The sequence below is a fragment of the Gopherus evgoodei genome, chromosome 23 (assembly GCF_007399415.2).
Source record: "Gopherus evgoodei ecotype Sinaloan lineage chromosome 23, rGopEvg1_v1.p, whole genome shotgun sequence".
Classification (NCBI taxonomy): Eukaryota; Metazoa; Chordata; order Testudines; family Testudinidae; genus Gopherus; species Gopherus evgoodei.
Genome location: NC_044344.1, coordinates 4,684,930 through 4,700,518, shown reverse-complemented (window position 1 = coordinate 4,700,518; position 15,589 = coordinate 4,684,930). Strand labels below are relative to the sequence as shown.

Below are 15,589 nucleotides of genomic sequence, written 5' to 3'. Positions count from 1 at the left end.
GTATAGAACCCAGGAGTCCTGACTCAGTGGGGGTAGCAGAGAAGCTGAAGAGGGGTGCGGTCTGGGGGCACGACTTGGGAGGGCACCTTCAGAGCTGAGGCAGGGAAGCGTTACGAAGGGCACCCGATTTTTGACCATTCTTCACCTGCTCCGCCCTGCCCCCTACCTGAGCCCCTGCGGCCGTTGGGGTCGATTTTGGCGGTGGCTTTCTGTGCGTGCTGCGGCTTGGAGGGCTTGTGCTCCGGCGTGGAGGCAGCGCTGCCGGTGGCCTGCTTGTGCTTGGCGGCAAACTCCAGATCGGGGATGGCCTTCATGAGCTCAGCCTGGGTCTCCTCCAGGAGGCGGTTAATGTCCTTGGCGCTGTACTGGGTCAGCGCTGCCCTCTTCTCCTCCCAGTCCCGCTCGGCGGCCTGCCGGCAGAAAGCAGCACGCACTGCGGCTTGCATGGGGGGCCGGGCCGGGGGAGCCTTCCCCGTCCCAGGGAACATGTGGCACCCGTACGAGGATCTGGGGCACTCAGCTCCATCCCCAGCTGCACAGAATCCTGGGGTACAGACTGGGAGGCTCTGGGAGGAACCCTGGGAATAGCTGTTCCAAAGGGTCTGAGTCACTAGAGGGTTTCATACAGTCTGTGGCCAGAAGGGATCAGCTAGGCCAGCAGTTCTCAAGCTTGGGTCGGGACCCTGTTTTAATGGGGTCACCAGGGCTGGCTTAGACTTGCTGGAACCTGGGGCCAAAGCCCCGGGGCAGTGGGGCTTGGGCGTGTTCAGGCTTCAGTTCCCCCTCCTGGGGTCCTGTCATAATTTTTGTTGTCAGAAGAGGGTCGCGGTGCAATGAAATTTGAGAACTCCTAACCTAGACTGACCCCTGTATAGCATGGGCCAGAAAACCTCTCGCACACGTCCCTGTATTAAGCCCCAAAACTAGTTAGACCAAAGGATTTCAGATCCCAGGAGACTGTGAGCCACAGGCAGGGACCGGGAGAGAGAGAGGGGCCACCCAGGCCCCAGGCCTCGGCGCCGGCTGGGAATCAGTGAGATCCATCTCGATGATGCCAGCAGGTGACCCTGCCTGCAGAGGAAGGGTCCCTGCCACCTGGATCATCCTCACACCCGCTCCTGTGAGCTGGGGAAATCATTGCTGGGGAAACTGAGGCATGAAGAGGGGAAAGCAATTTGCCCAAGGTGACAATGAGTCAGTGACCAAGGTAAGGATGGCACCTCGGAGTCCTGATTCCTTGTCCACTTTTTTCTGCTTACACTCCCCTCCTCTAGCTGGGAATAGAGCCCAGGAGTGCTGACTCCCAGCCCTGCCTGCTCTAACCACGAGCCCTCACTTCTGTCTCTGAGCTGGGGACAGAACCCAGAAGTCTTGATTCCCTGGCCTCCCCTTGCTCCAACCTCTAGGTCTCCTTATAAAGAGACTTCAGGACTAAAGATTTAACCCAGCACTGCCCGGCTTTTCCAAACCAATTTCAAAAGGATCAAGAGGCCCCAATCAATACTCCAGGGCAGATTCTCTCCCAGCGGATTCTCTTTTGGCTCACACTGAGCCACCTCATGTCAGAGCAGCCCCCAGGCTGCTCTATCCTGTGCAGGCAGCCAGCAGGGGAGCTATTGAGCAGCAGGGAAGAAAACAGCTGCTTGAGTGGGGAATGTTGATAGGTGGGGAGATGGCGCCCTCTACAGCATACACCCCAGAGCGACAGGGCTGATTCAAGCCCTGCAGTGTAAAAATCCCGGAGCACTTTATTCTCAGTTCCTAACAGGGTTGGCCTGCAGGCCTGGGCTCGAACCTCTCCTGGGTGTGCGACAGGCCAGACAACACCGCAGGAACAATAGGCTCTCCCCCGACCCCAGCGCTCACCTCTACGGACACGGCCTTGTCCGCACTCCTCCTGCCAGGCGTCTCGGGGCCCGTCTGGGTCTTGGCCGGCACCATCTCCAGAGCCCGGGAGGGGTTATTGCTCTTGGGGGGCTGGGGGCTGCTCTGCCCGAAGCCCGGCGTGCCCAGGGTATCTGTGGAGGCGGTCAGGTCATGGAGGTTCATCGGGGGGCTGGTGGGGACCTCGAAATCCAGACCCTTGCTGAAATCGGTCTCTGATGTCACCTTCTTCGGGGACTGGCTCAGGTTGTTGGACGGAGCCCACATGCTCTCATCCACTTGCCTGCCAATGGAACAGAGTTCAGAGGTCCCCATGGGGGACTGAGGAGGTGGGGGGCTGGGATGGGGGTGGGGGCAACGCAGCCAGGAAGTGCTGTAACCTGTTGCCAAACATATTTTCAACCACATCGAATGGTTCTGTGTGGGTCAATATGTTTATCAACAACCACCAAATAATGGAACGTTTTCAGTTTTCAAAACAAACAAACTTTTCTTTTTTTTTTTTAAACCAAAAAGGGTTTTTCAACCCCCTCCCCTTCCCACCCTGCTGTTGGGTTTGGGATTTTTTTGGTCAAACGCACACAAAAAATTTCACAATTCAAAACTCAATTGAAATTTCCCACCAGGACTAAATCGTCCTTTCCCAGGCAGCACTAATGATCATCGTTTGTTTTTCAGTAATTACTGGCGTGCCTAGAGGGTGTAATGAGCACCCGTCGTGTTAGGTGCGGTACAAACCCAGAACAAAAAGGCAGCCCCTGCCCCAACGAGCTTGCACTTGAAGATGAAAGACAACAGGCAGATAGAGACAGACAGACAGATGGGGCAGCTCAAGGGACCTGTGAGATTATTCTGATCGGTGCATGGAGAGACACCAGGTACTGAGGTGCCCAAATCCCTTGGGAGGATCTGAGCCCAGCTGCCCAAGCATTGTCAGGCGCAGGCTTCAGGGCAGAGGACAAAGAGCGGCTGTGGGCATGGTTACGGAGAGCGCCTCCCATGCCCGAGAGAGCAGGAAGGGGTTGGCTGGGAAATTTGACAAAGGGGTGACTGAGAATGGGATCATTGGTGGAGAGGAGAGAGGAACCAGACCTCTCCCTCTGCCCCAGCAGGGATCATGGCCCAGGGAGCCGGGACCTGCCCTGGGGTGGGGTAGCAGGTCTCCCTTGTGGATCCTGGCTGGAAGGGCACACCAGGATCTGGGCCCAGTGAGCCAGGACCCACCCTGGGGTGGGGTAGCAGGACTCCCTTGTGGATCCTGGCTGGAAGGGCACACCAGGATCTGGGCCCAGCGAGCCAGGACCCACCCTGGGGTGGGGTAGCAGGACTCCCTTGTGGATCCTGGCTGGAAGGGCACACCAGGATCTGGGCCCAGCGAGCCAGGACCCACCCTGGGGTGGGGTAGCAGGTCTCCCCTGTGGATCCTGGCTGGAAGGGCACACCAGGATCTGCGCCCAGCGAGCCGGGACCCGCCCTGGGGTGGGGTAGCAGGTCTCCCTTGTGGATCCTGGCTGGAAGGGCACACCAGGATCTGGGCCCAGTGAGCCAGGACCCACACTGGGGTGGGGTAGCAGGTCTCCCTTGTGGATCCTGGCTGGAAGGGCACACCAGGATCTGGGCCCAGCGAGCCAGGACCCACCCTGGGGTGGGGTAGCAGGACTCCCCTGTGGATCCTGGCTGGAAGGGCACACCAGGATCTGGGCCCAGCGAGCCAGGACCTAGCAGGACTCCCCTGTGGATCCTGGCTGGAAGGGCACACCAGGATCTGGGCCCAGTGAGCCAGGACCCACCCTGGGGTGGGGTAGCAGGACTCCCCTGTGGATCCAGGCTGGGAGTAGCTCACCTGCGGATCTGGGCGAGGGTGTCTGTCACGGTCATGCAGCGCTTCAGCAGGCCGTCCAGCCGGTGCGGCTCCTCCTTGAGGAACTTCACGGCCTCCACCTCCACCCGTAGCACCACTCGCATCTTGCTCTGCAGGCTGGGGAAGTGAGCTGGGCGGGAGAGGAGCAGGGTCAGAGCAGGCCCAGGGAGGGCTGGGCAAGACCCTTCCCTCCCCTCCCCGCTGCATGGGAACGCAAAGCCCTGCACCCCCAGACACACCCGGCTCTGCCTTGCCCACATCTGCCTGGCACAGCTGGGAGGAGGCGGCTGGGAGAACGTAGGGGAAAACACTCCTCCTCGTCCATCCTAGGAGAAAAGCTCCCGTGATTGCAAGGGGCAGCTCACGGGCACTCCCTGTGTAGGCAGAACCGCTTCAACCCCTGCCTTGGGCACACCCCGCCACGCACACGATGCAGGGCCAGAGCACCCTCTGCCTACTCACGCAGGGTTACCGTACGTCCGGTTTTCCCTGAACGCAACCTCTTTTCTGGCCCTCCAATCTCCATCCCGGTGGATTTCTGACATAGGGACAAATGTCTGTCATTTTTCCTCACTTGTCCTTTTCCCCTCGCCTTCAGAGCTGGGCGGCTGGCGAGCAGCGGCTGCTGACCGGGCACCCAGCTCTGAAGGCCATTCCGCAGGAGTAAGGGGGGCCTGGGATAGTATTGCCACAGAAACTGTACCCCCTGCCTTCCCCTGGCAGTGTCCTCTCTTCGGGACCTTGAAATACGGTAACCCCGTACTCACGGAAACACCTAGAGAGGCGACATTACCAGCGCTTCTGGGTCTAGCACTTCCTTGCTGCCTCCTCTCTCTGCGGCTCTGAGTTTTCTCCTGCTTCCCACGCCCCCATCCTGACCCAGCCAAACCCCCATCAGCCACACGGTTCAGTGTCTTGGGCAGCCACCAACTGGCTGGGAGGAGGCTCCTGCTGTTTGTTATGTTCACTCTGAGCACAGGCCGGCGGTTACACCCCCTCTGCTCGCTGGGCGGTTTGTACCCTCTCTTTCTCGCTGTCGGGGCTGGTCAGGGCAGTCACGGCTTTTGGGGTGATGGGCAGAGCTAGTGGTAGGGGCTGGGTCAAACCTGGTTGAAAGTGGGGCAGCAGTAATGTCTTATCTGCCCTTGTGGCAGGGAGGCACTTGTCATGGGCATGGAGAGCCTTGACCAAGGATGTGCAGCGAGTCGGTGGCAGGGCCAGGATTAGACCTCAGGGGGCTCCTGGCTCCCAGCCTTGTGCTCCACCCATTCACTCTGGCTGCCGGCCACCTTCCGCATCCACGTGGCAGGTGGGGTGATGGGGGAGGGGCACCCTCCCTGGTTGATCTAAAGGCCAGACCAAGCCCAGCCCCCTGTCCGCTGGCTGTCCAATCCCATGCCCTCCCATCGCTCCCATGCCCTCCCATGCCCTCCCATCGCTCCCATTGCTCCCATGCCCTCCCATCGCTCCCATGCCCTCCCATCGCTCCCATGCCCTCCCATCGCTCCCATGCCCTCCCATGCCCTCCCATCGCTCCCATGCCCTCTCATCACTCCCATGCCCTCCCATGCCCTCCCATTGCTCCCATGCCCTCCCATCGCTCCCATGCCCTCCCATGCCCTCGGCAGCTCTTAACACACCTACACTTAGCAGCTGGCTTGGCTCCGGGAAGCACAAACTCTGCCATGTTCAATGGAGGTTTTGCTAAAGGAGGGGAGGGGGACTCCAGCCCAGAGATGGGCCATGGCAGGGGGTGGGGAAGGCTGAGCGCAGGCCCCTGGGGGCAGGGGAGGCCTAGGCAGAGCCACAAGTGCCGTGAGCTGTCAGCTCCACTCAGGCAGCGTCTCCGGCACTCACTCTGACAGCTAGCAGCGCAAACCGGGACCCAGCCACGCAGGCAGTCACGTGGGAGAGCCGCAAACATACCAGCAGGCGTGCAGTCACACCAACAGAAAGGCAACACACAACCCAGACACGTGCAACCAGCCCGCAGCCCAAATACAAGCAAACCTGCAACCCAGAGATGTGCAAAATGAATACATGCAAACACTTGCAAGTAAGCGGGAAACTTGCAAGCACACACGCACACACGCACACACACACACACACACACACACGCACACAGCTCACGCAACCCAAATACATACAAACTCACAGGTAAACATACGATACAAGCATGTGAACACATCAATGCAGGGAGACACTCACAAATCCAGACATGCAAATACACATACAACCCAGACACATACAACTCCCAAACACATGACTCACGCAGCCAAACTTACACACCTGGTAACCATCTGGTTCACACATCTGACATATGCAATCTTCCACAGACAACAAACCAAAGACAATGTGTGGGCAATTCCAGGTTCACGTCTGCCAGCTCCAAACCACAAGCCAACCCCACAATAAAATCAAAGGTCCAAACACCTTCAGGGTGAAGCTTTGAAAGCTGCCTACGGGGATTGGATGCCTGGTTCTCATTGGTTCCGCTGTACATGTGGACACAGAAACACCTGTAATTGTTGGCACATATGCCCCCAGGCACAGCCTCCTACATAAACTAAAACAAGTGCACCTACAAACGCACACACAAACCATCCTGAATACGGATCTCGGCACACACAAATCCCCACGGCTGCCCCGAACCCATCTCCACACAATCGCAGAAATGGAGGGCAGGAAGCAACCCTGAGCCGTCATCAAGCCAGTCCCTGCCCCCGGCGCTGAGGACCAGGCAAACCTAGGCCACCCCTGACGGGTGCAATTGAATGCGCTTGGATAGCATTCAGGAGTGCAAGCTAATCCTGCCCATGATTCTACCAGCTCCCAGACCTACGCATTCCTGGGACTGCCCCCTGGCCCTCTCCTCCTGCTGGCCCCCTCTTACCCTTCAGTTCGGTCAGCGTCTCCCCCAGCTGTTTCAGCACCACGGCCTTCTCCTCCAGCTCCTGCACAGGGACGAGCCGGTGATTGTCCTTCTGGATCTTCTCCACCGACTTCTCCAGATCACTGGAAGCACAGTGTGCAAATGTCACTCCCCCGTCCTCCGGGCCGGGCCAGGGCGAGGAGGAGCTGGGGGAAGGGGAGCAGCTGGGCTGGATCAGTGACAGCAGGCAGGGCCCCCGGGGCACGCACGCACAACTGGCAGCTCAGGCCCCAGGCTCTGCCCGTTGGGCTGTTAGCAGCTCTGGTACCTATTCAGGATCAGTCACCGGCACGCAGCCCAACCGGGGGCCCCTCCGAACCGGCCAACTGGTGCTATGGCCAATTTATGCCAGCTGGGGAGCTGGCCACACAGACTTTAATTCCCAGAGCTGTTCCCCCAGGCCCACTCTGAGAAGGCAGAGCCACAGGCAGAGTCAGGGACAGGCCCTGGGTGCTCCCCCCTCCAGGGACGGATTCCAATCCTCCCTCACTTTAACTGCTGGGCGATTAGCTGTTCCTCGTTCAGGTAGCGGAGCCGCTCCTCCTCCACCAGGCTGCGCTGGCGCTGCAGGGGGTCCTCCTGCTTACGCATGGTGTCCGTCACCCGCACGCTGATCTCCGTCTCCGTCCGCCGCAGCATCGTCTTCACCGTCTCCTGGTTCTGCAGCTGTGAGGTCAGAGAGGTGGGGTGGGGGGACAGAGAAGGGACGGGAGGGCGTGAACTGGGGATACTTCAGGGAGCACGAGGAAATGGAAAAGCCGACCGATTCTGTCCTCCCCCCGAATACAGATCCAAACACCCAGAATGGCAATGCAGGGCAGGGGGAGCCAGGACTCCTGGGTTCTATTCCCAGTTCTAGCCGGGAGTGTGATCTAGTGGTTGGAGCAAGGCACGGGGAGCCAGGACCCCAGCTCAGCAAGGGAGTCTTTTCTAGTAGAACAGGAGACAGGGAGCTCCCGTTTGCACATAGGAGGGCGAAGGGTGGGAGGGATTCAAGGCTGGCTGGGAACCTGGGGGGGCTGCCACCCAGCAGCCAAGTGCCCTGCCAGCGCAAGCTGGGGACAAGGGGGGATTCCCCAGGGCCATGCGTGTGAAGCGCTGACCCCCTCTCTGGGGATAACATGAGGCTGTCATTGCACGGGGGAGAACGTGGTGGTGGCACTAGGAGGGACAAGTCGATTACACATTAGCCTCCCAGCATGACAGGTGAGTGCACCTCAACCCTAGCACACATGTTGTGGGGCTCGCCGGGGATCCCCATTTCCTCTGTCCCACTGGAGAGCAACCAACCACCCTTCATCAGGACAACCAGGCTGGCTCTTGTGTTCACCCGCAGGTCAGCTTGAAAATCAAACAGCTGGCAAAGATGGTTCCCCAATCCTCGCACTCTGCGTGCTTTCCCCGGGCAAAGCTACTGGGCGCAGCCCCTCTGGTTCACCTGGCAATCCTGGCTGTGGCAGGGTCTGCCAAGGAGGGTCAGGGAGAGACAGACACAGGGGTGGGTGGGTGTGGCACAGGCTGGACTTTGATCTCTGATGTATTTCCCAGGAATCTGGCCGATTGACGGAAGGAGCCGGGCTCTGGGAGGGCGTCAGCCGTTCTCCATTCCACCCGACTGGACCGCTTCCCCCTCCCCCATCTCTGCAGTGCCAGCCGGACCTCTGCTCCTCCCAAATCTGTCACTGGTAATTAGCTTTGGCGCTAGACAAGGCCAAGAAAAGCTGGGTCTGACCACCAAGATCCCTGGCTCCTGACGGGGAGCTGCCATCTGCCTGGCCATCCAGTGCCAGGGCAAGCACCACTCAGCAGGAAGGGTGGGATTCTGGTGCAAGCTGCGGGTGGGGGTACGAGCTAGCAGGGAGAGAGGAGGGAGATTAGGGGGCCCAGCTGTGGATGTGGGGGAATGCTGCTCTGCTACCCCGGATCTTAACTGGACACAGAACAGCCAATCCCCCCTTGCCAACCAACGCTCCTTTGCCTTGCTCCAGGCCAAGAAGCTGCTGAGTCCAAGCCCTGAGCAGCAGGACAGCGGGCTCAGAGCTGGTGAACGAGCTGCAGTGCTTTCTGCCCCCGCAGGGGCTATTGCCACGGGACGGCTCTTTGGTGGCCCATGGGCGTTGGCGGGTCTCAGGCGGGTTCTCGTATCGCCAGCACCACAGGCGCTAGATGGTGGTTTCAGACAAGAGGCAGAGGATACAATGACACATGGAGGACAAGCTGCCTCCTTAGGGTCTGTCTACACTGTGACAAAGGGGTGTTCTTAGACCAGTGCAGACACGGCAGCGTGAGTGATGGGGGAGCCTGGGGTTAAAGCCAAGTGGCTGGATCTTCACTGCTATTTGAACCCGGGTTAAGACCACACTTTGTTCTGCAGCGTAGGCCTGACTCCGGGAATCCTTTTGCAGACTGGGCCATTTCTGCCTGCAGGTGACCTTCCCCACCCCCTGCCACTGGGGCCAGGAGCTCTGTGCTAGGAGGCAAGGCCCAACTCTCCTGGCCCTGAGCTGCACGTGCCCCGATGAGAGCTGGCGGGCATGCTCCTGGACGGCGCCCCGGGCTGGCGCTCCTCACCTGCAGCTTCTTCAGCTGCTGCAGCTGGTTGCGGAGGTCGCTGGCATTCTGCTGCAGGTCGTGGAGGTGCAGCTGCATGTGCAGGCGGCTGATGGCGGTCGGCTGCCCGGCCGGGGTGCTGGTGGCAGAGGGGTGCGAAGGGGCAGGGATCGGAGTCCCCGTGCAGCTCCGGCTGGCGGCTGAGAGCAGGAACAGAGCAGGACAGCCAATGCGGTGCTAAGTCTGGGGGAGGTTCCCATCACTTCTCCCTCGTTCTCTGCCCCCTCTCCTCCCCTCTCTAGACACACATGGTGCTTGCAGTCTGGAGGGGAGACCCTACATAAACATAAGGCACCTCCCCTTGGTCTCCCTTTCACAGCCCACTGGTCCCCCCCTAGCAAGAGACACCCCATGCCATGGCTGGGTCTGCAAATCTGGTTCTCCCACCTTCCACAGAACCCACTTCCTGGCCCGGTCCTGCGGCTAAACCCAGCCCTGTTTTTGCCTAAAGGCAGATGGGTTTAGTGCCCAGAATTGTACTGAGACCAGGCAGCAAGAAACCAGCTGCCCAAGAGCCCCTGGAAACAGAATAAATCATCTGGGTGCTCCCAGTGTAGGCAAGGAGGGGATTTTAGAGCACCGAGCAAGGAATGCACTGCTGTGCATGGGGCCGTGCTGGTGGGGCAGGCGCTGCTGTGCATGGGGCCAGGCTGGTGGGGAAGGAGCTTCTGTGTGGGGTGGGGACAGGATGGTGGGGGAGGAGCTGCTGCGTGGGAGTGGAGCTGGGATGGTGGGGGAGAAGCTCCTGCATGGGGGTGGGACTGGGCCGGTGGGGGAGGACCTGCTGTGTGGGGTGGGGATGGGCCATTGGGGAGGAGCTGCGTGTGGGGGTGGGGCCAGGCTGGTGTGGGAGGAGTTGCTGTGTGGGGTGGGGATGGGCTGGTGGAGGAGGAGCTGCTGTGTGGGGTGGGGATGGGTTGGTGGGGCAGGCGCTGCTGGCATGGGGCCAGGCTGGTGGGGAAGGAGCTGCTGTGTGGGGTGGGGACAGGATGGTGTGGGAGAAGCTGCAGCATGGGGGTGGGGCCGGGCCGGTGGGGGAGGACCTGCAGTGTGGGGTGGGGATGGGCTGGTGGGGGAGGAGCTGCTGGCCGGGCCAGACTTCCTGGGTCTTTCCGTGGAGCTGCTCAGCCACGTTCCTCACTGGAGAGAGGGGCAGGGGGCGGAGGACGGGGACCCATCCTCAAGGGACGACGCTACCCGGCCTAGGAAGGGGAGCCCTGGAGGCCCCTCCCACACACCCCTGGACCCCGAAATCCCACGCACTCCCCTCCGACCTGGGGCCAGCTACCCCAAAGGCGGCTCCCCAGCCCCCCGAGTGGGAGGATCTAGTGCACTGGCGGGGCTTGGGGTTGTGGCTCCATCACTTACATGCTGATGGGGGGGTCCCTCCGTTGGTGGCGTCCGTCTTCTCGCTGCATGGAGAGGAGGGCGGCAGGTGAGAGCGGGTTAAACATCCCCAGCCTCGGCCCAGGAGATCTGGCAAAGGTGGGAGGTCACCGAGCTAAGCCACGAGTGGGGGGGAGGTGCCCGGAGAAGGATGTTAACTGAGACGCGTTGGGGTCATGCTGCCCTCTCCTAATCTCTCCCCTCAAACAGTCCCAAAGGGAGATCTCGCCTCTCCTGTCCCAAGCAGGCCATGCTGGGGTTCCCCTGGGCCGTGAGGCCTTGAGTGGGGAGCCAGTGAGATTTACGGCCACTCTGAGGCCCCTTTGCACTGTTAGAACTGCCTGCACTGGCCTGAGTGTCCATGAGCACCAGGCCCACTGGGTGCCACGAGCCAGTGGAACTCACTGCCACAAGAGAGCAGCCCGGATCTTAGCAGGAATGGAGCGAGTCCAGGGAGAACAAAGACTCTCCAGAGTCAGAGAAATACACAGTGAAAGGACGGGACACCAAGCACTTTGGAAGGGCTGTCGACTCTCCTGGCTCAGAGGAAGAGGCTCGCTGGGCCAAAGCTGCCCCGAAGGGGGAATCTGGAACCTTGCTCGGCAGTAGCTGGTGCTGGGCCACATGGACGTGGGTGTGGTCATTAGTACCATTCCTAAGAGCCTATCACAGGCCTGGTCCCTGGGCCTTGCTCTGCTGGTAGCCCTGGCGAGCCCAGCGGGTGCGATCGGCAGCGATGGGGCTGCCCTGGGTGATCATCCCGGGGGAGCGGCGATCAGGGCCGCATTTGCAGATAGCCCATGTGTCTGGGGCGCTCTCCCCCCCCCCGAGAATTCGCCGGGGCCCGCTGGGGATGAGAGCGATGCGCTGCGCCTTTTGGTTTCCTCTCAGCGGCCACATCACTGGGTGGGGCTTAAAGCCTCCAGTCCCCAAGCGCTTCCATTGAATGATGCCGCGTTCCCATAAAATAGCCCCCGGCACCGCCTGCAGGACACTGCGGGATGCAGCTCGTGGCTATTGAGATTGCCAGGAAAGGCCGGATCACGGCCAACCTGCCACCTGCCCCACGCTGGGGCAGGATCAGCAGCTTCCTGCCCCCCTTCCTTACCTGGAGGTCTCACCATCGGAGCCCCGGAGCAGCGCGCTCTGCACCAGCCCCGTCAGGCTGGCGATCTGCTTCTCCATGGCTTCCATCCGCTCCCTTTGGGGGGCAAAGGAGCTGTGTTAGACCCAGGCTCCAGCAGACGGACCCTCCAGGGCCGGGTGTCCGCAGGGGAGGCCAAGGGCCTATGGACCCCAGGGTCCTGGCCTTGCCCAGGAGAATGCCCCATCTGGATCCACACCCCAGGTGCTCGAACCCTGTTGGAGTCTCAGGGCCAGACCTTTGTCTGGTGTAGATCAGTGGAGCTCCCTTGAGGTCAATTCCCTCCCCATGTCCATTCGCGCCGGCTGGGATCCGACTTTCCATCTCTCTCTCTCTGCTCCAGCCTCCCACCCCCATCCCTGGCAGTAGAGACCGGGCAATATTTAACGAGGGATCCCAACCCTCAGTCTGTCCCTGGGGCCTTGTCTTTCTTTGAGCCTCGTCCTCCCCTATTGGGGCCCTGGGTGGCCTGTGAATAATGAGTCCATCTGAGGTCCTAGTGCAGGGGCTTGCAGATACAGCAGCCCGTGATGGGACAGCGCTGCTAATTCCGCTGCCCTTTGCTGTCCGCCTCCATCCTCCCCATCTCTCTCCCCCGCGACGGATCCCGAAGGGCTCCCCCCACCCTCCCCTGGCATCCCAGCTCACGGCCCTGGGAACAACAAATGAGACCATCATTGCTTGGGAGATGAAGAGACAGGCGCAGAGAGATGAAAGGCAAGATAATGGCTTTTTTCCATACCAGCTACCTGCCTGAATGCAGCTTTCCCGTTACAATGGGGGCTCCGGCTTTTTATACACAGGCTGAGGAAGACAGAATCTCTCCCTCTTGTGTGGGGCCCCTCGTTTGATAAGCTGGGATAGGGACAGGCTGCCAGGGAAACTGAGGCACAGAGTGATAAGGGGCCAGGATTCCAATGGGGTATGTCTGCATGGCCACTGACTCACGCCAGCATGCTGCAAAGAGCTGGATGGACGTCCCAGCAGGACTGCCCAGCTCGTTCCCACCTATGCAGCGCCGTGAGTCCAGACACGGCCATTGGCGTCACAATGGGGGCTGAGTGGCAGCAAAGCTCCAGCTCAGAGTGACACAGGGCGCTCGTGAAAAGCCAGGCACTGAACTTGGATCTACCTGAATCCAAGCCCAGACCCTTATTCACCAGACCATCCTCCCTCCTCGTCATCCCACTGAAGTTTTTCTCTACCAAGTGGCACCAAGAGGTGACCCAGACCCCAGATTCCCCCACCTCCACAACCTGCCTGATGCATTAGCCAAGGTCCGACAGCAGGAAAGAGTTAAGAAAAAGAACCCAGGAGTCCTGAGGCCCAGTCCACAGCTCAAACCACTAAACTCTGCTGCCTTCTATATTGCTGGATCATACTCTAGTGCTCAGAGCCAGTTACTGCATCTAATTCCCGTCTCTGCCACTGCTGTACGACTGTCTCCTCTCTGTGACTCAATTTCCCCATCTGACCGACACAGCAAACCCAGGAGTCAGTCTCCTAGTCCCATCGCTGCTGGGAAGCTGCTGATCCAAGCCCCGCTCCTTACCTTGTTTCCGTATCCTTGGCAGGCACGGGAGGGCCGAACCCTGACAGGGGTCGATCCCCGGGGCCTGGGAAGAGTTCGGGGGGCCCCGAGGAGCTGGGGTTGCGGGGCTTGCTAACGGGGCTCTCCATGAAGACGGAGGAGCAGGAGTCTTTGCGGAAGGACTGGCGGACAGGTGAGGACCTGCTGGGCGGTCCCGAGTAGGGACTGTGAGGGCTCTGTCCCTGCTGGACATCCACCAGCCGGCCGTCAGACATCTTCTGCGGGGAGGACGGGGGCATGCGGAAGCCGAGGCTGGGCCCGTAGCCGTCGCTGTAGATCTGGGCATTGGGCTTGTACAGGCTGTCCTCCAGCTCCGTTTGCAGGGCGGCCGCTGAGTAGGTGCTGAGGGAGCGGACCGAGCCCCGTTTGTACAGCCCCCCGGCGTAGGCGAAGGGGTCGCCCATACCGGCCAGGGACTGGGTGGAGGTGATGCTGAGCCGCCCCTCGTGCACCATGCCGTAGGGATCGGCGTACAGCCCCTCATTCTTCATCAGCACCATGTTCTTGCTGGCCAGGTCTTCATCCGGCTTGACGTCCCGGCGCTCCAGGATGGCGCTGGGGCTGGGCGAGACGCCCGGGGCGGGCGGCAGGTTGGAGAGGCGCTCGCCATGGTGCACAGGGCTGCCGGCATAGGAGGGCGGGCGCCCGCCGCTGTAGGACATACGGGAGCGGGATGGGGAGGAAGACTGGAGCACGGGCGGAGGGGAGCCGGAGGTGAGGTGGGAAGCTGGGGACATGCTGTTCAGCCGGCGGGTGGGGGACGACTCCCTGGAGGTGTAAACCATCTCCCGCTGCAGGGAAGAGAGAAGTGCCACCGAGGCTGTAACCACTTGCCCCTCTTGTGGGGCAAGCCCCAGGCCCACCACCTGGGGCAGCCTTGCCTGGGCAGAACCCTTCCAGAGCGGGGCCCGGAGACCCGGACAAGGGGGTTGTTGGTAGGGTCGCTGAGATGAGCTGCCTTTGTGGGTGTGCTGCATGTGCATGTGACAGTACCTCTCTCCTCCCCCGCTGTCCCCCCGTTCTCCCTGGCGACCCCCCTAGATGTGCTGGCGGCTCATAGTTCCCACACAGAGCTGTGACAGGTGATGGTCAGTGGCACATGGGGTGGTTTAGAAGGCAGAAGGGCCTGGGAAGACAGGGACACAGGACAGGAGGGCAGGGATACCGACCCTGTCTAGCTCCCCCCCTCCGCTGCAGCCCATAGCCCGGGGCCATGTGCAAGGAAGGGTCCGAGCCTCTGTTGCCAGCTCCCGGATGGCCACGGCTTGCACCCACTTGGCACTAGTGTAAATGGCTGCACAGGGGGCAGGGCAATGGAGAACCAGGCCTAGAGTCTGTTGTGTGGGGGTGATCTCGCACATGCGTGCACACACACTCACTCACACGCTGCTGCTTCTCGCAAAGGCAAACTGGGATTGGAGGCTGGGGCTTAACGGAGGGGAGCCCTATGGGCGTGAGCTGCTTGTTTGTAAACATCGATGCTTTCAAACACACACACACACACACACGCTTTCAAACACACATGCACACACACACACACGCTTTCAAACACATGCTTTCAAACACACACACACAAGCTTTCAAACACACACACGCTTTCAAACACACACACGCACACACACATGCTTTCGCACACACGCATGCACACACGCACACACTTTCAAACACACACACTTTCAAACATGCACGCATGCACACTTTCAAACACACACACATGCTTTCAAACACACGTGCACACAAACACACACTTTCAAACACGCACGCACGCACACTTTCAAACACACGCATGCACACACACGCACACGCTTTCAAACACACGCACGCACACACACACTTTCAAAACACATGCACACACACGCACACGCTTTCAAACACACACACGCACACACACACACACGTACGTGCTGTCAGCAGAGCCAAATAATCACCCCACATACACATACACATTCATTTTGAAATTAGGAGACACTGTCTCAAGGATTTGGAGCCCAGGGACGATCACACAAAGTGGGGAGGGTCAGTAGAGGCAGCAGTGGCCAGAAGGCAGACACTGGAGTAAACCCAGAACCCCACCGCCCCAAAATCCTGGCAGAGCCCAGTGCAAACCCAGCCCTCCCTCCCTCCCTCCCTACTAGGATGAGACTGGAATCCTGGTGCAAACCCAACCCCTGAAGAACCAGC

At 60.2% G+C, this 15,589-nt stretch overlaps 1 protein-coding gene across 22 annotated transcripts in view; it reads right to left on the bottom strand.

Moving 5' to 3' along the window:
• SRCIN1 (SRC kinase signaling inhibitor 1) overlaps positions 1-15,589 on the bottom strand; it is a 181,919-nt gene that overhangs the window by 21,939 nt on the left and 144,391 nt on the right. For all 22 annotated transcript variants that reach the window (XM_030541435.1, XM_030541446.1, XM_030541434.1 and 19 more), the window contains 9 exons: positions 13,370-14,199; positions 11,782-11,874; positions 10,656-10,699; positions 9,249-9,427; positions 7,168-7,343; positions 6,639-6,760; positions 3,728-3,875; positions 1,867-2,167; positions 167-410 (listed from right to left, as the gene is read on the bottom strand). In XM_030541435.1, coding sequence (XP_030397295.1) covers positions 167-410; positions 1,867-2,167; positions 3,728-3,875; positions 6,639-6,760; positions 7,168-7,343; positions 9,249-9,427; positions 10,656-10,699; positions 11,782-11,874; positions 13,370-14,199 — 2,137 coding nt within the window. The remainder of the gene's footprint in view (positions 1-166; positions 411-1,866; positions 2,168-3,727; positions 3,876-6,638; positions 6,761-7,167; positions 7,344-9,248; positions 9,428-10,655; positions 10,700-11,781; positions 11,875-13,369; positions 14,200-15,589) is intronic.